The sequence below is a fragment of the Notothenia rossii genome (assembly GCF_949606895.1).
Source record: "Notothenia rossii genome assembly, chromosome: 4".
In the NCBI taxonomy this organism is placed as follows: domain Eukaryota; kingdom Metazoa; phylum Chordata; class Actinopteri; order Perciformes; family Nototheniidae; genus Notothenia; species Notothenia rossii.
In genome coordinates this window covers 82,687,891-82,703,346 of record NC_136902.1, presented here as the reverse complement: position 1 = coordinate 82,703,346, position 15,456 = coordinate 82,687,891, and the positions used below count along the sequence as shown (strand labels likewise).

General features: G+C 40.7%; 1 protein-coding gene across 1 annotated transcript; it reads left to right on the top strand.

Moving 5' to 3' along the window:
* Positions 1-1,789: 1,789 nt before the first annotated feature.
* bace1 (beta-secretase 1) lies at positions 1,790-13,866 on the top strand. Its single transcript, XM_079677370.1, has 9 exons — positions 1,790-2,650; positions 7,520-7,608; positions 8,202-8,418; positions 8,879-9,016; positions 9,100-9,234; positions 9,346-9,447; positions 10,107-10,256; positions 11,777-11,948; positions 12,326-13,866. Exons 1-9 carry the CDS (start codon positions 2,315-2,317, stop codon positions 12,562-12,564), a joined length of 1,578 nt encoding a protein of 525 aa, XP_079533496.1. The 5' UTR covers positions 1,790-2,314; the 3' UTR covers positions 12,565-13,866.
* The last annotated feature ends 1,590 nt before the right edge of the window (positions 13,867-15,456 follow it).

Sequence of the window (15,456 nt, the reverse complement as noted above, 5' to 3'; positions counted from 1 at the left end):
CCTGAACGAGACCGCCGCCAGCGCTTCTCCCCGTTACCTGTAGAAGGAAGCCATGCACGGCACGCAACGCAGCCCCGCTCTCTTTAACTCCAGGTGACTTTCTGCCGCTTTCCTCCGTGGTGAAGTGTTGATCGTTCACCACAGAGGAAAGCACTTCACAAATTGCAGTAGGTCTACCCATAAGGAGCTGTACAAATACCGCAGTTTTTGCGTGGCTGTGTCTTTAGTTGAAAGCCCAGTGGCGATCTGCTCATCTCTCATCGAAATAATATGCTACAAAGGGGCGGACTGGCCATCTGGAGAGACAGCAAGCGCATTTCGTAAATTCCGTTCGTTCCCATTGGCTAATCAGTTTTTGAGTGACAGCCCACTACACCACAGATCATACAGTGCAACTCATGCAGCAAACTCCGGATTCCACTCGGCCACGTTAGTGTTGGTGCCTCCTGGGGAGGTTTTCATGAAAATATCGGACTTATCTTATGGATTGCTGTGCATTATACTTGTGTTGTGTAGTTTATACTTTATTCCAACTTTAAATATTTTAATACCTGAACACACTGCTGCTGTTAAATAATTTCCTGCAGCTGCCTGCACTGTACAATCGCTGGAGGACTGGGCTGTCACTCAAAAACTGAGTAGCCAATGGGGACGCACCCCTGAAAGTCCCGCCCACCTGGGAGGTTTGTGTCAGAATCTCAAACAAAAAGTGAAGGAGCGCAAAAGAGAGTGCTGCAGCGAGAGCAAAAGTCGGATCATTGAGAAACAAGAAACAAGAACTGCAAACAAAAACCTATGTTAAAACAAAGAAAAAATACTTATAGTTTTCATGATTATACAAATGATTTGTTTGCATTTTTTTTTATTTTGCTTGACTCAGTTTTTTTTTCTTTTGAACTCATAGTTTTGCTTTATTCTGAGAAAGTGTTGCTTTATCTTTATGATACAAAACTAATCCCATAGTGGCAACTCCCGTTGAGCAGTGGCAGATGCCTCGGCAAGTTGTGGCATCGGTGGCATATGCCGGAAGGACTTGCCACATATGCCACGGAGTAGTGGCCTCTGTGGCAGATGCCGGAAGTACTTGCCACTGCCTGCAGATGCCACGAAATGAGCCAGGCCCTACTGGCCATCTGTGTGTTGAACTTTCCTGTCGGCTCCCAGAACGTAGTCGAGGAGGGCAGAAGCAACAAGCTTCAGGTTCAATAACCCACTTTAGCTTAAATGACTGGCAAGCTCTTCTTGGGAGGCCGTTGCATTTATTTAGCTGTTCTTCTGTTTCACAAAATACATCACAGCCCTCTGTTTTTCTGCTTTCTCGTTTCACTTCCAGAAACATTCACACTGTCGCTCTACCATCCACAAAACCACACCCCTCTCTCTCTCTCTTAAAGGGACAGCGATCTCATCTCACTCTGCATGACCTGTGCATGACCCTAATATCATAACATGTGTGTTCTTGAGAATCACAGAACGGACGGTCGTCCTTATTACTATGCCGTTTAAACCAATTATTGAAACGTGCTGGTTAAATTCGGCATCTTGTAAGTTGCGCTGACAAGTCCACTCCACACACTGCTTCCCCGCAGCTCCTCAACCCCCCCCCCCGTTGATAATTCTCGATCGTTGGCACGCTGATAACAATTTTTGTTTTTAATGGCACTTCATATCAAAATGGTTGCCGACCCCTGCACCAGACTGTTCAGTGTGTGTCACCTTAGGGAGTTCATGAGATAAAATAAAGGGATTATATTTCTGTGTTATTTTGAAAAGTCCTACAGGAAGTCGTGCGGTTTCACATTGTAACTTGACAGTTGTGCTGTTCTCAGATCTGGGGGATGTAGCGGGTGGATGGAGGTGAAAGACTAGAAGGCGGATAACTGAATGTCTCGGAAGGATGCGAATTATTGAAGCTCTCCGGATTGCCTGTCAACCAACAATGGTTTTGGTCGTTTGACATGAGAATGTGCGGCAACAACGACCTAGGCCTGCGGTTAGTAGATGCACTGAGCACGGAGCACGGAGCTTGACATTATCTGTGACACTGACCATTTGCCTTTCTTGACAAATAGTGAATTGATTTCCAACTATGTTACGTCGTCGAGGTGTTTTCCACACAATTAAACGGGAAGAAAACCGGAGGACATAAAGTGACCCTGTGATTTGTGGTGCAACTGCCATCATGGTTTTAGCCGTCGTTTTAGCATCATTGCCAGCTGATCTCTTCTGCCGTGCTGCTGCAGACTGGACGTCAAAGTGAGCGGAGCGTCAGAACCAAAACATACCGAAAATACATCTTTAACCGAGTTTCAGCATGGAGGGGTCGACGTTACAGCCTCGCTGTTTGACAGGTCTGTTTATGTGGACGACTTTGTGTCTGCTCAGCCACGTTCAATCCGCGCCGGACGCCTCGGGCCTGCCTCTCGCCATCCGCGTCCCACTGCGACAAGGCGCTCTCGCTGAGAAGCCATCGCCGCTGCCACCTGCCGCTGCGTACCGCGAGCACGGCAACGCGGCGAAGCGCAGTGCGCGCAGGCGGAGAGGAGCGGCAGCGAGCAGCATCACCTTCGTGGACATGATTGACAACCTGCGTGGGAAGTCTGGTCAAGGATACTACGTGGAGATGGCTGTTGGCTCTCCTCCGCAAAAGGTAAAGGTTTATTTACGTGACATGATAGATTATGTTGTCAAAGCTCCTTAAGGCACAGCCTGCAAACACTTTTTGGCCTTGACAGATCCATAATAACATCATAATTAAAATCAGGATACCTTATAAATCCCACAGGTGAGAAATGAACATTCTTACAGCAAAAGTAAACGGGGAAAATGTACATTAAGAGGCATTAATACAATATTAAAAACAGCAACCATTTTTTATTTGTTCTCAATTTTAATCTTTGGTCTCCTACTCCCATTCTTTCTCCATCAGTTGACTTTATACAATGCAACTGAATGGTAGGTGACATCAATCTGAATTTATAACACACCTTGACAACCAATTTTTTTTACATATGTCCCTGCAGGGACGTGCACAGGTACGGGCTAATGTTGCCCGGGCAACGGCCCGTTTGGCCTTTTAGGCTGACCTGCCCCTCTGGAGAGAGCGAGAGTCGGTCTTTATTTTTTCTGTTGTGGCCGAATCAACATGATAAGCCCACAATTAGTATTGTAGCGTCTCGCTGCGGGAAACACACTTTGTTAGCGCTGTTGTCTGCTGGTGCGTTAAGACCACCTCAGTGTCGGATTTTGGAAACTTGATTTTGAGTTGTCTCATCATGGCAGTTAGGGTATAAGGGACAAACCAGGGGACTTTACTTCCTCTTGATACCGTCGGTTATTTACAAAAAAACACCTAAATATAGCCTGTTGCTATTGTGCTTCTGTCTTTCTTTGTCTTTTCATCTGTAAACTCCCTCAATGGGGCCGCTCGCTCTCTTTTCTTGATTACCCTCTCACGGGTGAACAGTTCAATGTCCCACTTCATTCTAGGATTTCTGCCATGTCTCTACTTCAGTTTGACCATCTCTGTTATTAAGTTATGGAATATTAAATAAATAATTAATTACATACCTTACCGTTACTGCGCTCATAAAGAATGATAAGAATAAGTATAATGCGTATTGAACTGGTTTCATTAATTAGTGAGTTTATTTAAGGTAATTAGCCTAGTTAGAGGCCCTATTGTATCAGTATGTCTGGACTGCACAGCAGTTACAATGGTCAAACTACATTAGAACAGAATTGTCCCCATTTTGTCTTTAATAGTTACTAACATTAGATTTTTAATGAGATATGGACCGCAAAACAAAAGATTTCCCTGGTTTTTATTTTTAAAATCAATTCACCGAATGCAAGTAGTCGCCTTAGATTATTTTGTTATGAGATGTGAATTAATGTTCAATTTAGTGGAAGTTAATAATCATTTGGTTTATTTTACATTAAAAACAAGTTACAATTTTCAAAAAGGTCTTATGTTTTTTTCTGGGGGGAGGCCCTTTTTCCAGTTTAGAGCAATAGCTCCTCCAAATGTCTGTGCACGTCCCTGTGTCCCTGTATATCAATATTGTCGTACATTGCTGTAACAGGCAATTTTTTATGTAAGATATACATAGTTACTGTAAATAGGGAATGCAAAATACAAGTCGGTGGTAGAGGATGCGTTTGTCCAATGCACTATGCGATTTGCAATAATGTTGATGGCCCTGCAGTGACAGATGGTGTGTGTGTGTGTGTGTGTGTGTGTGTGTGTGTGTGTGTGTGTGTGTGTGTGTGTGTGTGTGTGTGTGTGTGTGTGTGTGTGTGTGTGTGTGTGTGTGTGTGTGTGTGTGTGTGTGTGTGTGTGTGTGTGTGTGTGTGTGTGTGTGTGTGTGTGTGTGTGTGTGTGTGTGTGTGTGTGTGTGTGTGTTAAAGTGAGAGAAAGAACTGACGGATACAGACAGATAATGGAACCATTAATTCTGCAGAGTGAGGAGTGCCAGCCAACTGCAGCTGTGGTGTACAGGCTGGCACCCAGAGGGTGAGGAACAGAGAGAAAGTGATGAGGTGGTAGAAGAGGAGAAGAAGGTGAAAGAGGGAGGAGGTGAAAAAATGAATGAACACAACAAGTGGAGGTGAACCTTCCATTGAGAGACACTCATGTTTCGGCATAGTGCTTGAGGCTGAGTTTGGTCAGCAAAGACGGACAAAGTGTTGTGTTGTTTGTGCTCTGGGATCCATCCCTTGCTCAGGGTATTCTCTGAACTGCTGTATCTTTGTTTGCTATGGATGTGTACCAAAGAGTGTATGGGCCAGAAGGTGTAATACAGGCAGAAATCACTACAGTGTCAATTGACTGGTGCAATGACATATTTTCTTAGGCTGACCCAGAATAAAGCATCACAGGGGCTCACTCGACAAAAAGCAATGGAATCTTTCCATTGGATTTCAGATTATTCCTGGTTGACACATGTTTATGATACCTACACGTTTTGTCAGCCTGTAAATGCAATTGCCAGAAGTAAAAAGCTAACATAACTTTAAACATACATCACAGTCGCTTGACTTCACGTTGCCATCGTTAAGCTAAAGGCCGACTCGTGTTTGGCGTGATGACGATGAAGTACTCTCATAGTCACTTGTTAGCAACTGTTGTTTTATGACAAAAAAAAAGCTTCACACACTCACCAGTGGGGTATTTAGTGACATATTTTATGTTGGTGAGTAAACATGAATATCGATTTAGCTTGTATTAACCAGAGACCTAATTTCAGGCATCTCACAAAAATAAATGCTAGCTCATTTGTGGGTTTCAGGACTCATTCCTGCAACACTCAATAGGAGCCATAGGTACCACCAGTTCCATGACCTCCGCCCTAGAGACAATTAAGTCAATATATGACCAAAAAAAACAGAAATCTCTTGCTTGAAAAATGTAGGTTTAGCAAACGAAACTGCACTAACTTCAGCAATAAAATGTGTTTGCTCATCATATGAAGCTGATTAATACATTTACGTTTCTAGGTTTCTAATACATACTGGAATTATTAAGGATCTCAGGAAAGCCACTCTTTTTTCATATGTCAAACTGAAGCATGACCTTAACTGTAGCAAAAACAGCAGTCTCCACTCCAGATCAACCAGCAGAAACGCACTAATCAGGTGTCAATGACCATATAATTCATTAAAATGAATAGTCAGGATATCCATGACGATAACAACACAGATACAAACCATTAGCAGGCCCTTAAAGGCATTAAGGCATCTTGAATCAAATTATCGGAATGTTTTTATGTCTATGAAAGAGCCTGCATCAAGGTAAACATACTTTTTTATAAATTGATGCATCAATCGTTGGGTAAATGATATTGAAATGAAATTATCGTAATTGCATAAGCTGTACAGGCCTTGTATAACCTTTGATATGGTTGGTAGATGCAAAATTGTTGAAACGATCTCAAATCATTTACAGTAACTTTCAGATACGATGTGTTCCGGTAAACACTAGATGATTTCTCCTCCGTAGTGAAGGCGGGAGGGCAGATATAATGGCAGGAAAAGACTGGCACTCTGCCAGGGACGACAGGAAGACAGAGAGAGAGACAGGGGAATACTTGAAGGCTCAGTGTGTCAGGATGGAGCCTTTAGTGTGTGTGAGGGAAACAGAATCAACCAAAGCAGTCAGCACATTTCTGGCAAAGAGAGGAAGACAGGGTGTGTTGAGCATTGTTACACTTTGACTGTAGAGGTGTTAGTAGAAACAGCATATGCAGGCTTGTGTGTGTGGTATCATTGAGATGTGTGTGTTTGTTAGACAGAGTCCATATTTATCCTGGGCTTTCAGGCCCAGCCCCTGAGACAGTAGCACTATCCTGGATATTTAAAGAGCCAATCCATTATTGAACGGCTTGCTGTGGCTGTATCTGACCGCCTGTCTGTTCATTTGTTATGGTGTTTCTGTAGCAAACTGTCTATCTATAGTCCCTTTGATTTATCAATCAGTATATTAGCAAAGTATGTCCTTACACGAATCACATGAGTACATGTTGAATACAACCATATAAATGTTGATGCATTGATTGAACTCAATTACAACTAGACAATTGGGAATGCATTAAAATGTATCACCAGATAAATGGTGTAAAGCAGCAGTACATAAAAAAAGAACAGAACGAAAAATCATTTGAAATAGGTAGCTTCAAATTGTAGGCATGGATAATTTCATGTGTAAACGATGATTAATGGCAGACTTTAAGGACATCATTTACCATTGTGATAAAACATGAGCAATCAACATGTTTTTTCAACAATTGGACGGTGTCAGTGTGAGAGTAACTATTTACAGCAGTTCTCTCCCTATTGCTTTTCTGGTAAACAACAAACGCATTATTTCATCAAATACAGAAGTTGCTTTGTCTCTATTTTCTCACAATTTCTACATTATAATATATAAACTTGAGTTTTTCTTCATCGCCATCTGCCATCGGGCTCCATTCACACATTCACTAACTGTTTTGACTGATGGCGCAAAATATGATACTCACAAAGAGATGCAGACAGGAGAGGAGGAGATGGGGGAGACAGGGAGTAGAAAAAGCAACCTGAGATGAGTGGGGGGTGAGAGTGGAGGCAGAGAGGGGACGGAGAAGGACATCTAGGGCAACAGGAAACAGCACAGGACACTACAAGGGAAGAGAAATGGATACCGAGAATGACAGATGAAAAATGAAAATCTGTGTGATGTGACGCTGACTACTTCCTGTGAAAGGAAGTAGTCAGCGTCATTAGCCTGTAGGACTGCCAATATATATAGGTAGAATATCAATAGTAAGATATCAATAGCAGACATTAAAAACCCCTCACAGAAATATATTTCCAAATGTCTGTCTCCAAGGTAGCCAAGATACTGATGATTAAATTTGCCCTTCAGAAATGGAACCTAATCAATTTCACATTGTCTGTTTTACAAACGTATTGATTTTTGTAAATAAACGCACACTGCATATATTTAATAAATGTCTGTATCTTTCTTCCCTCTCACTAGTTGAACATCCTGGTGGACACAGGAAGTAGTAACTTTGCTGTGGGGGCCGCTGCTCATCCCTTCCTGCGCAGATACTACCATCGTTCACTGTGAGTAGAGACACCAGGAATAAAATATACAGTCCTACGTCTTCCCCATTTATTAAAGGTCACCTAATATGCAAAATCCCCTTTTTCATGTATTTTATACATAAACATGTGTCCCCTATGTGTAAAGAGATTCTGAAAGTTTCAGGAAAAAATATTCGCTCTCTTTTCGTCCTGATCAATTTATATAAAAACCTGCCTGAGAATGAGCTGATCAGATTTTGGCCACTTTATGATGTCATAACGTTTCTTTGGCTTGTGTAACCATTAGCCAATCATCAACCAAGGTAACACCCACTCACCTGATCACCTGAATATCGTCTTAGAGCACCAATGTGGTTTTTTTTAACCAAATATCTCGCAGCACTTTCAGGTGATATTGTAGAGGAAAAACAAATAATTATTTCCACCTTTACACTGATTATGTTAACATGCGATTAACAAGGAGTCCACCTTGTTAATTGTATTGAACTGAATGGTCATTTAAAAATAAAACATGATATTCCCTCAAAACCAAACCCTCTTCTTTCCCCTCCACTGTACGCTAACTCCCTCTCATTTTTCTCCCACTCTGTTATCTCACTACTCATTGACAGCTCAGGGTCGTACCGTGATCAGGGCAGGAGTGTGTATGTTCCCTACACGCAGGGTCGCTGGGAGGGGGAGCTGGGAACGGACCTGGTCTCCGTCCCCCACGGCCCCAACGCCACGCTGCGCGCCAACATCGCTGCCATCACCCAGTCAGATCGCTTCTTCATCAACGGATCCAACTGGGAGGGAATCCTGGGACTGGCCTACGCCGACATAGCCCGGGTAAGAGCAGCGTATCCCTTGGTTCATGAAAATCTGAAAAATACCTCCCCATGAATGAGGTTTTTTTCAGCAGCACAGGTCCGACCATACACATCAGCACCTCGGTTGTCAAATCATTCAATTTCATCGCCTAGAAACCATGCTTTTATAGTCGATGAGTACTCTCTATTTTTACAACTGTAACTTACTGTATATATATTTGGACATTATATAAAGAAGAGAGTCAAAGTCAAAATGACTAGACTACATGTATTCCCTGATGACATAGAATGAAGACATTGGATGTGGGATATATTTTTAGATAACTCCAGTTCAACCTGACATTTGGAAGATGTGATAAGAAACACATTTGTGAATTAGGTTTGCTCCATTTTATCGACATGTAAAGCTGAAACTAAAAACAGTTTGGGCATTCAGAAATTAAGCCATCTCTCACACCCCCCCCTCTTTCTTTCTACAGCCTGACGAGACATTGGTGCCTTTCTTCGACTCTCTAGTTCGGCAGACTCGTGTTCCCAACCTCTTCTCTCTGCAGTTGTGTGGAGCAGGCTTTTCCCAAAACGACTCCCTGGGTAGCGCTACTGTTGGTGGCAGCATGGTGAGACACAAACTAACACACACAAATCATCTAATGTCGTATTGGGAGACCCGGCTGGATTTAACTTTTCCTTATGCTCTTAGATCATCGGAGTAGTGGACCCGTCCCTGTACGTGGGAGAGCTTTGGTACACTCCCATCCGCAGGGAGTGGTACTATGAGGTCATCATCGTGCGCATTGAGGTGAACGGACAGGATCTGAACATGGACTGTAAAGAGGTAAGATGTGGCGGATTGATAGACGACAGCAAAAACGAAAGTAAGAATGATTCAAATGTCAACAAAATGTAAGACATTGTTAATTGGTGACTGATCTTTTTTCTTTTACAGTACAACTATGATAAGAGCATCGTGGACAGCGGCACCACTAACCTTCGACTGCCTAGAAAAGTCTTCAAGGCTGCAGTCAAGGCTATTGAAGCAGCTTCTTCGGTCAGTCAATGCTATGGATAACCTTATTCATATCTACATGACTCTGCTTTGATTTCCTGGTCATTACTAATTTCTTGAGATGTCTCATGAAAGCAGACAATACAATAATAATAATAATAATTCATTTCATTTATAGAGCACTTTTCTAGAGTAAAAATCATAAAAACATAATTAAAACAGACTTAAAATATATAATACAAAACATGAATTACAGATTAAAAGCAGTTCTGAAGAAGTTTGTTTTGGGATTTGAACAAGGAAATGCTCAAGACTCACATTATATTTAATGGATATTTTTAAAGAATGCTCTCACTTTTTTATAGCATGGCTTTGGGCAGGACATCTTAGATTCATAATAAGATCTGATCAGATACACTTATTTAAAGAACTTAAGACATGTTAGTATCTCCCAGTTTTCCATTTCAAAGTTGTCGGATTAAAATATTTTTGCTTACATTTCTGCAAAACCTTGTTTGTTTTCGATCGAATGTCATACTTTTGTAGTCAAAATTGTAGAAGATATTAACGATTTATATGTATATGGAATGTTTTCCCCCACAAACCTTTGGCTTACCTCCAGTCTTATGTCCACATGAGCCTGATTTATAATAAGTGGTTTTGGGAAAATAAACGATTGACCTCTGGACCCTGTTTTTCAGACCGAGCAGTTTCCCTCTGGGTTCTGGCTGGGGGAGCAGCTGGTTTGTTGGCAGGCTGGTACTACACCCTGGCACATCTTCCCCGTCATCTCCCTCTACCTGATGAGTGAAAACCACAACCAGTCCTTCAGAATCTCCATCCTGCCGCAGGTATTACACTGTCTCTCTACTGAAGCTGAATCTTGTTGCATGTGTGGATAACATTTGTCCCATATGAAGTTATATTTCTCAAGTGAAATTATTTTTAAAATCATCAGAAGCTACTGTGTTTCATTTTACCTTGATTCATGATTGGAAACAAGTGCTGGATTCACCTTCTCGGCCTGTAAGGATAGTGACACTGCAGGCAACATTTGCCAAAATCTCTTTTTCGGCTCTTTGCGGGTGTGAATAGGATCTGTTCTTTTCCCACAGTGTAACGAGCACAAACTACAGGAAATCTGCTCTTCACAAATCTGTTAAAGGCAATTTTTCACATCATAAGTTGTCCTAAATCACATACAGGTTATGCCACTTTTACATAATTTTAGATTGACATTCATCACACCTCAGAACTGGTAGATGACATTGAAATGGAAATGTACCTTTTTTTTTTTATCGGCCTCCGTGTCTGCTTCTGTATGACAGCGTGATTCATGTCACTTCTTGTTCTTTTAGACATGTGGGTTTGTTCAGGATAGAAAACATTTCACCCATTATTCTGACATAGGCTGCACTTTTGAGCACTCAGGTTTTGGTATTTTTCAGAAAATTGAAATAATTGTACATAGCTTTGAGTCACGTACATCCTTTGTAATTACAAGGTCTATGATGATTACACTGACTGCCGGATAACTGAAATATATGTATGTTATTCCCCTCTGCACTCATTCAGGAAGTCTGTTCACAATCAGTCTTCTTATCCTTTATCCAGACTATTTTATGTAGTCTCAAAAGATGAAAGCATGGCAAGGTACCATGAGGAAAAATACAATGACCACATTTCAGAAAAAATTTCCTTTGAATGTATTTTCTAAAGCTTTTCAGAAAGCTCTGAAAAGTCATTAAGCGTTTTTCCTTCAAAGCTACTTGAAAAGACCTTGATGGTTGTGGAATAAAAAAGATGGACAGGGGGATTTAGAAGTGAGGTGCTTTAAATGTGTGGGAGGTCTGTGACATTGAAGCTGACAGCAGATTGAAACGCTCAAGATAAGTTTGGACTTTTCTTGCCTTCTCTTATATAGCAGGTTACACACCACATATTGAATGTACATTGAAGCTACGTATAAGAAAATTACAGACAAAGATGACAGAATATTTATGGCTGGAACTGTAATCACTCAGAGTTTAAAGAGTCTGAACATCATTATGTATTTATCTCATACATTTAATTAAAACAACATTTGATAAAGATACCTTATTTTATGATAAAGGATTCTGACTAAACCTTTTACTGAGAGGGGCATTTTCAAGATACAAAAAACACATGTCAGTGCTCTCTGGTGGACAAAATATGTAATGATAGCACATTTAGTTTCATTGTGGCATAAAGTGGGCCACAATGAAAGTACCCGACTTCTTTAGCCTTTTAGCACTTAATTTCAAGGTCCCAGACATAACAATGGCATAAATACCCGGAATTGGAAAAGATTGACATCCTTAATTTGTATTTTTCATTGTTGTTTATGTAGCAATACCTGCGGCCAGTGGAGGACGTGGCTTCCGCCGAGGAGGACTGTTACAAGTTTGCTGTGTCCCAGTCCAGCACTGGTACGGTGATGGGGGCTGTCATCATGGAAGGCTTCTATGTGGTGTTCGACCGAGAAAATAAACGTATCGGCTTTGCAGTCAGCACCTGCCATGGTGAGCTTTCTAAAAAATATATTGCAAAACAAATTTCTTCTCACAAACCATGAAAAGGTAGCACACCCAAACATGAAATTGGCCAAAAATAAGCTCCAACAAAGAGTGGGATTATATGGAATAGTACATTTTGAATTCCTTGGTTAAATCAGACAGTCAACCTAGTTATTTAAAATGTTGAAGGGATCCTATTGACTTTTTATTGTTATGTATTTATTCAATATTACTATTTTCTGTTATTATTATTATTTTAATTTCTTTTTGAAATGGTAGTTGGTATTTCATCATATTATGCATCTTTCTTCTATATCTTTTGTCTGTACTAAATAACAATGTAAGTACAAAAAATACTTACATTCCTTTTCTGTCATTCGTAGTGCATGATGAGTTTCGCACAGCCTCTGTGGAGGGCCCGTTCCACGGCGTCGACCTCAAGGACTGCGGCTACAACATCCCTCAGACGGACGAGTCCACTCTCATGACCATCGCCTACATCATGGCGGGCATCTGCGCTCTCTTCATGCTGCCGCTGTGTCTCATGGTGTGCCAGTGGCGCTTCGCCCGCTGCATCTACCCACACGGGGACTTTGCTGACGACATATCGCTCCTGAAGTAAAGGGCGAGAAGAAAGACGACAAACGGAGTCGTGCAGACCTACACTTGAAACGCAGGCAAGGGTGGATTGTGGGGTAAAAGATGAGCGTTGTTGTTACAGAATGCTGGTGCTTTTGAAACAGAACTTTGAAGAGGTTTTCAGGAATCTAATATGTAAAGTGTAGAAAAAGGCTGACATACAGTGATTGCACAGTGAACAGATCAATTGAGGATAACTAGAGCCATTACTAACTGGTGGAAAAAGTTGGTGTCGTCAGCATTAACTTTGCCTGTTTAAGCTACCTATGCAGAAGGGTGGGTAAAAGAAATAAAAAAAATCCTGGTAAAAATCTTTGTTTTAGTGTTTTAAAAAAAGACCACAGAGATGGATAGGATTTGTAATTTTGAGGCCTCTTAACATTTGAAGAGCTCAAAACTCGGTGGGTTTAGGTAAAATAAGGACAAAACAGATAATTTAACAAACATTGCTTAGTGTAGAAACACATCCTGGATATGAATACAAGATTGGAATCTAGACTTGTTTTGTTATGGTATGATTTGAAAATGTGAGTGTATGGTTATATGTGTGTGTATAGATCTGCTATTTGTGGCTTATGAGTGACTGAAAGTTGATGCGTGAGCATGCCTGTATGTGTGCACGGCTGCACTAAAGGGTATACACAAAGATTTATTAAAATGAAGATGATACTGAAAATTAAAATACTACTGCGTATGAATAGCTTCTATAAAATCACACTATTTTGCAATTGCCAGCAAATAATTTTGCACTGCAAACTAAGTAAGCATAAAAAGGTTCAGTTGATGAAATCAGATTGAAACAGCATTTATTTCATAATATCAGTTTTGCTTGGTGTGAATCTGAGACTACTGACAAAATAAGATGTCACGTTTTCCTCCTATATTGATAGTTTAAATGTATCTATTGTAAATAAAATGTATTGCATTCCAGATCTGTTATTCATGCAAACACACAGACACACACACAGTATACACATTGCTTATATTGCTGCTGCACCATCAGATGATTTGCACATGTAACAGCACATTATGTTAACAGAGCGAAACTTTGAAAGGGCTTCTTTCACAGACACAGAAACAACCTAACTCACATCTTTCAATGGGGACCATATATACTTTGACAAGGAAACCAGCCAAAAGTATGTTAAACACTTAAAACATTAAGTATGTATACAAGGGACTGTGTGTATTGTCTCTCAGCAAGCTGTACATTGATAAACTGTATATTTATCTGTCAGGCGCTGGCATCACTGTGGAATCAATAAAGTACTTATTGTAACTGTAACATGAAGTGTGTGATTTTCCTTTCCTCCCTCGAAACATCAACCATGAAAACTAGCTTAAAGACTTGTCATCTGTTGGAGTGAATGTTAGCATTTAATTGTTTAAAGTAAATGTAAAATTGTATTTTAGTACACCTATTTTATATTAATATATATTGATGTGAAATTTCAGCAGTTTTTGTAATGAAAAGATCATTTATTTCCAACAGCGTTCACGGGAGGCGTGTGGTGCAGTGGTGGGCTGTGCGTTGGTGTTCGGATCAGGGGGTCACAGGTTCAAATCCCACTGCAGTCAGCATGTCGTTGTGTCCCTGGGCAAGACAGTTCACCCCAAATTGCTCCTGTGGGGATTGCCCACAGTAAGTCGCTTTGGATAAAAGTGTCTAACAAGTGACATGTAATGTAATGTAATGTACTGTGACCCATTGACTCCTCATGTATACCAGATATAATAACTGGACTGTACAAATAGGACACATCTTATTGTTGGACTCTAATCCCCCCTTATTTTTAAAATTAATAAAGTTGTGCAAGTTAAAAAGTTTTCCATTTAAAAGTTGAGATTTGTCTTCAATACCTTCCAGGTCGTGTGCTATTGACTTGAATCAATACCAGAAAATACAGTGGACAAACAAAACATGCTTTATTTTATTTCACCTTCCATTTTACTTAAATATTTGTCTACAATTCAATAGATTTCCATTTAAAGTGTATTACCATTAACATATCCATGTTAAATAGAAGGAGGAATAGCAAGCGCCCCTAAAGAAATATAGCAGCAATTATTGGGCTACAATGGGTTGAAGAGGTCAGACCTGATAGGGTGATGATATGCACAGACTGCTTTGAAAAGCATACAGTCAACAATAACTGTTAGAGAAGATTTAATCATTTAACTTAACCATTGCTTACTGAGACTTCAGAGGAGGGGAATAGATGTGCAGTTATGCTGTGGGCCTGCACATGAGGGGGTTCAAGGGAATGAGCATGCTGATAAATTAGCAAAAGATGTGTTACAAAAGGAAATAGCAATACCAGTTTCACTTGGGAAAGGAGAAGGACAAGTAATAATTAAGAAGAAGGGTATGGAAATATGGCAGAAAAGGTGGGAGGAAGATCAGAAAGGGAGGAGATACCACAAGTTACAGAAATCAGTCATAATAAAGATCTATACGGAACAGACGGGAGGAGATCACCATCACTAGACTCAGATTGGATCATACAGGATTAAACGGCACAATGTTTGTAATGGGAAAAAGTGAAGTTGAAGAATGCAGGGGGTGTGGAGTGAAAGAAAATGTGGAACACATCATATGACACTGCAACATGTTCAAAACAGAGAGGGAAAAACTAAGAGACAGGGTCAGAGAGGCAGGAAGGGAGTGGAGCCTGATGGGGATACTGGGAACAGAAGGTGAGGGGATAAGAGCTATCAGGAAGGCCATTCTTAAGTATTTGAGTGAAACAGGATTGATTGGAAGAATCTAAAACAACGTAAATACAGTGGTATAATTCCACAAGTGGTGAAAGGAGGATATGGTGATACACACTCTTGTACAGTAAGTGGCGGTATGCACCTTAAAGTTGTTTGG

Excerpts from the sequence above, each read along its gene's own strand:
- bace1 (XM_079677370.1), top strand. The coding sequence starts at position 2,315 with ATGGAGGGGTCGACGTTACAGCCTCGCTGTTTGACAGGTCTGTTTATG. Across the intron at positions 9,448-10,106 it reads CTATTGAAGCAGCTTCTTCG|ACCGAGCAGTTTCCCTCTGG; the intron begins GTCAGTCAATGC and ends CCTGTTTTTCAG. Across the intron at positions 11,949-12,325 it reads TGCAGTCAGCACCTGCCATG|TGCATGATGAGTTTCGCACA; the intron begins GTGAGCTTTCTA and ends TGTCATTCGTAG.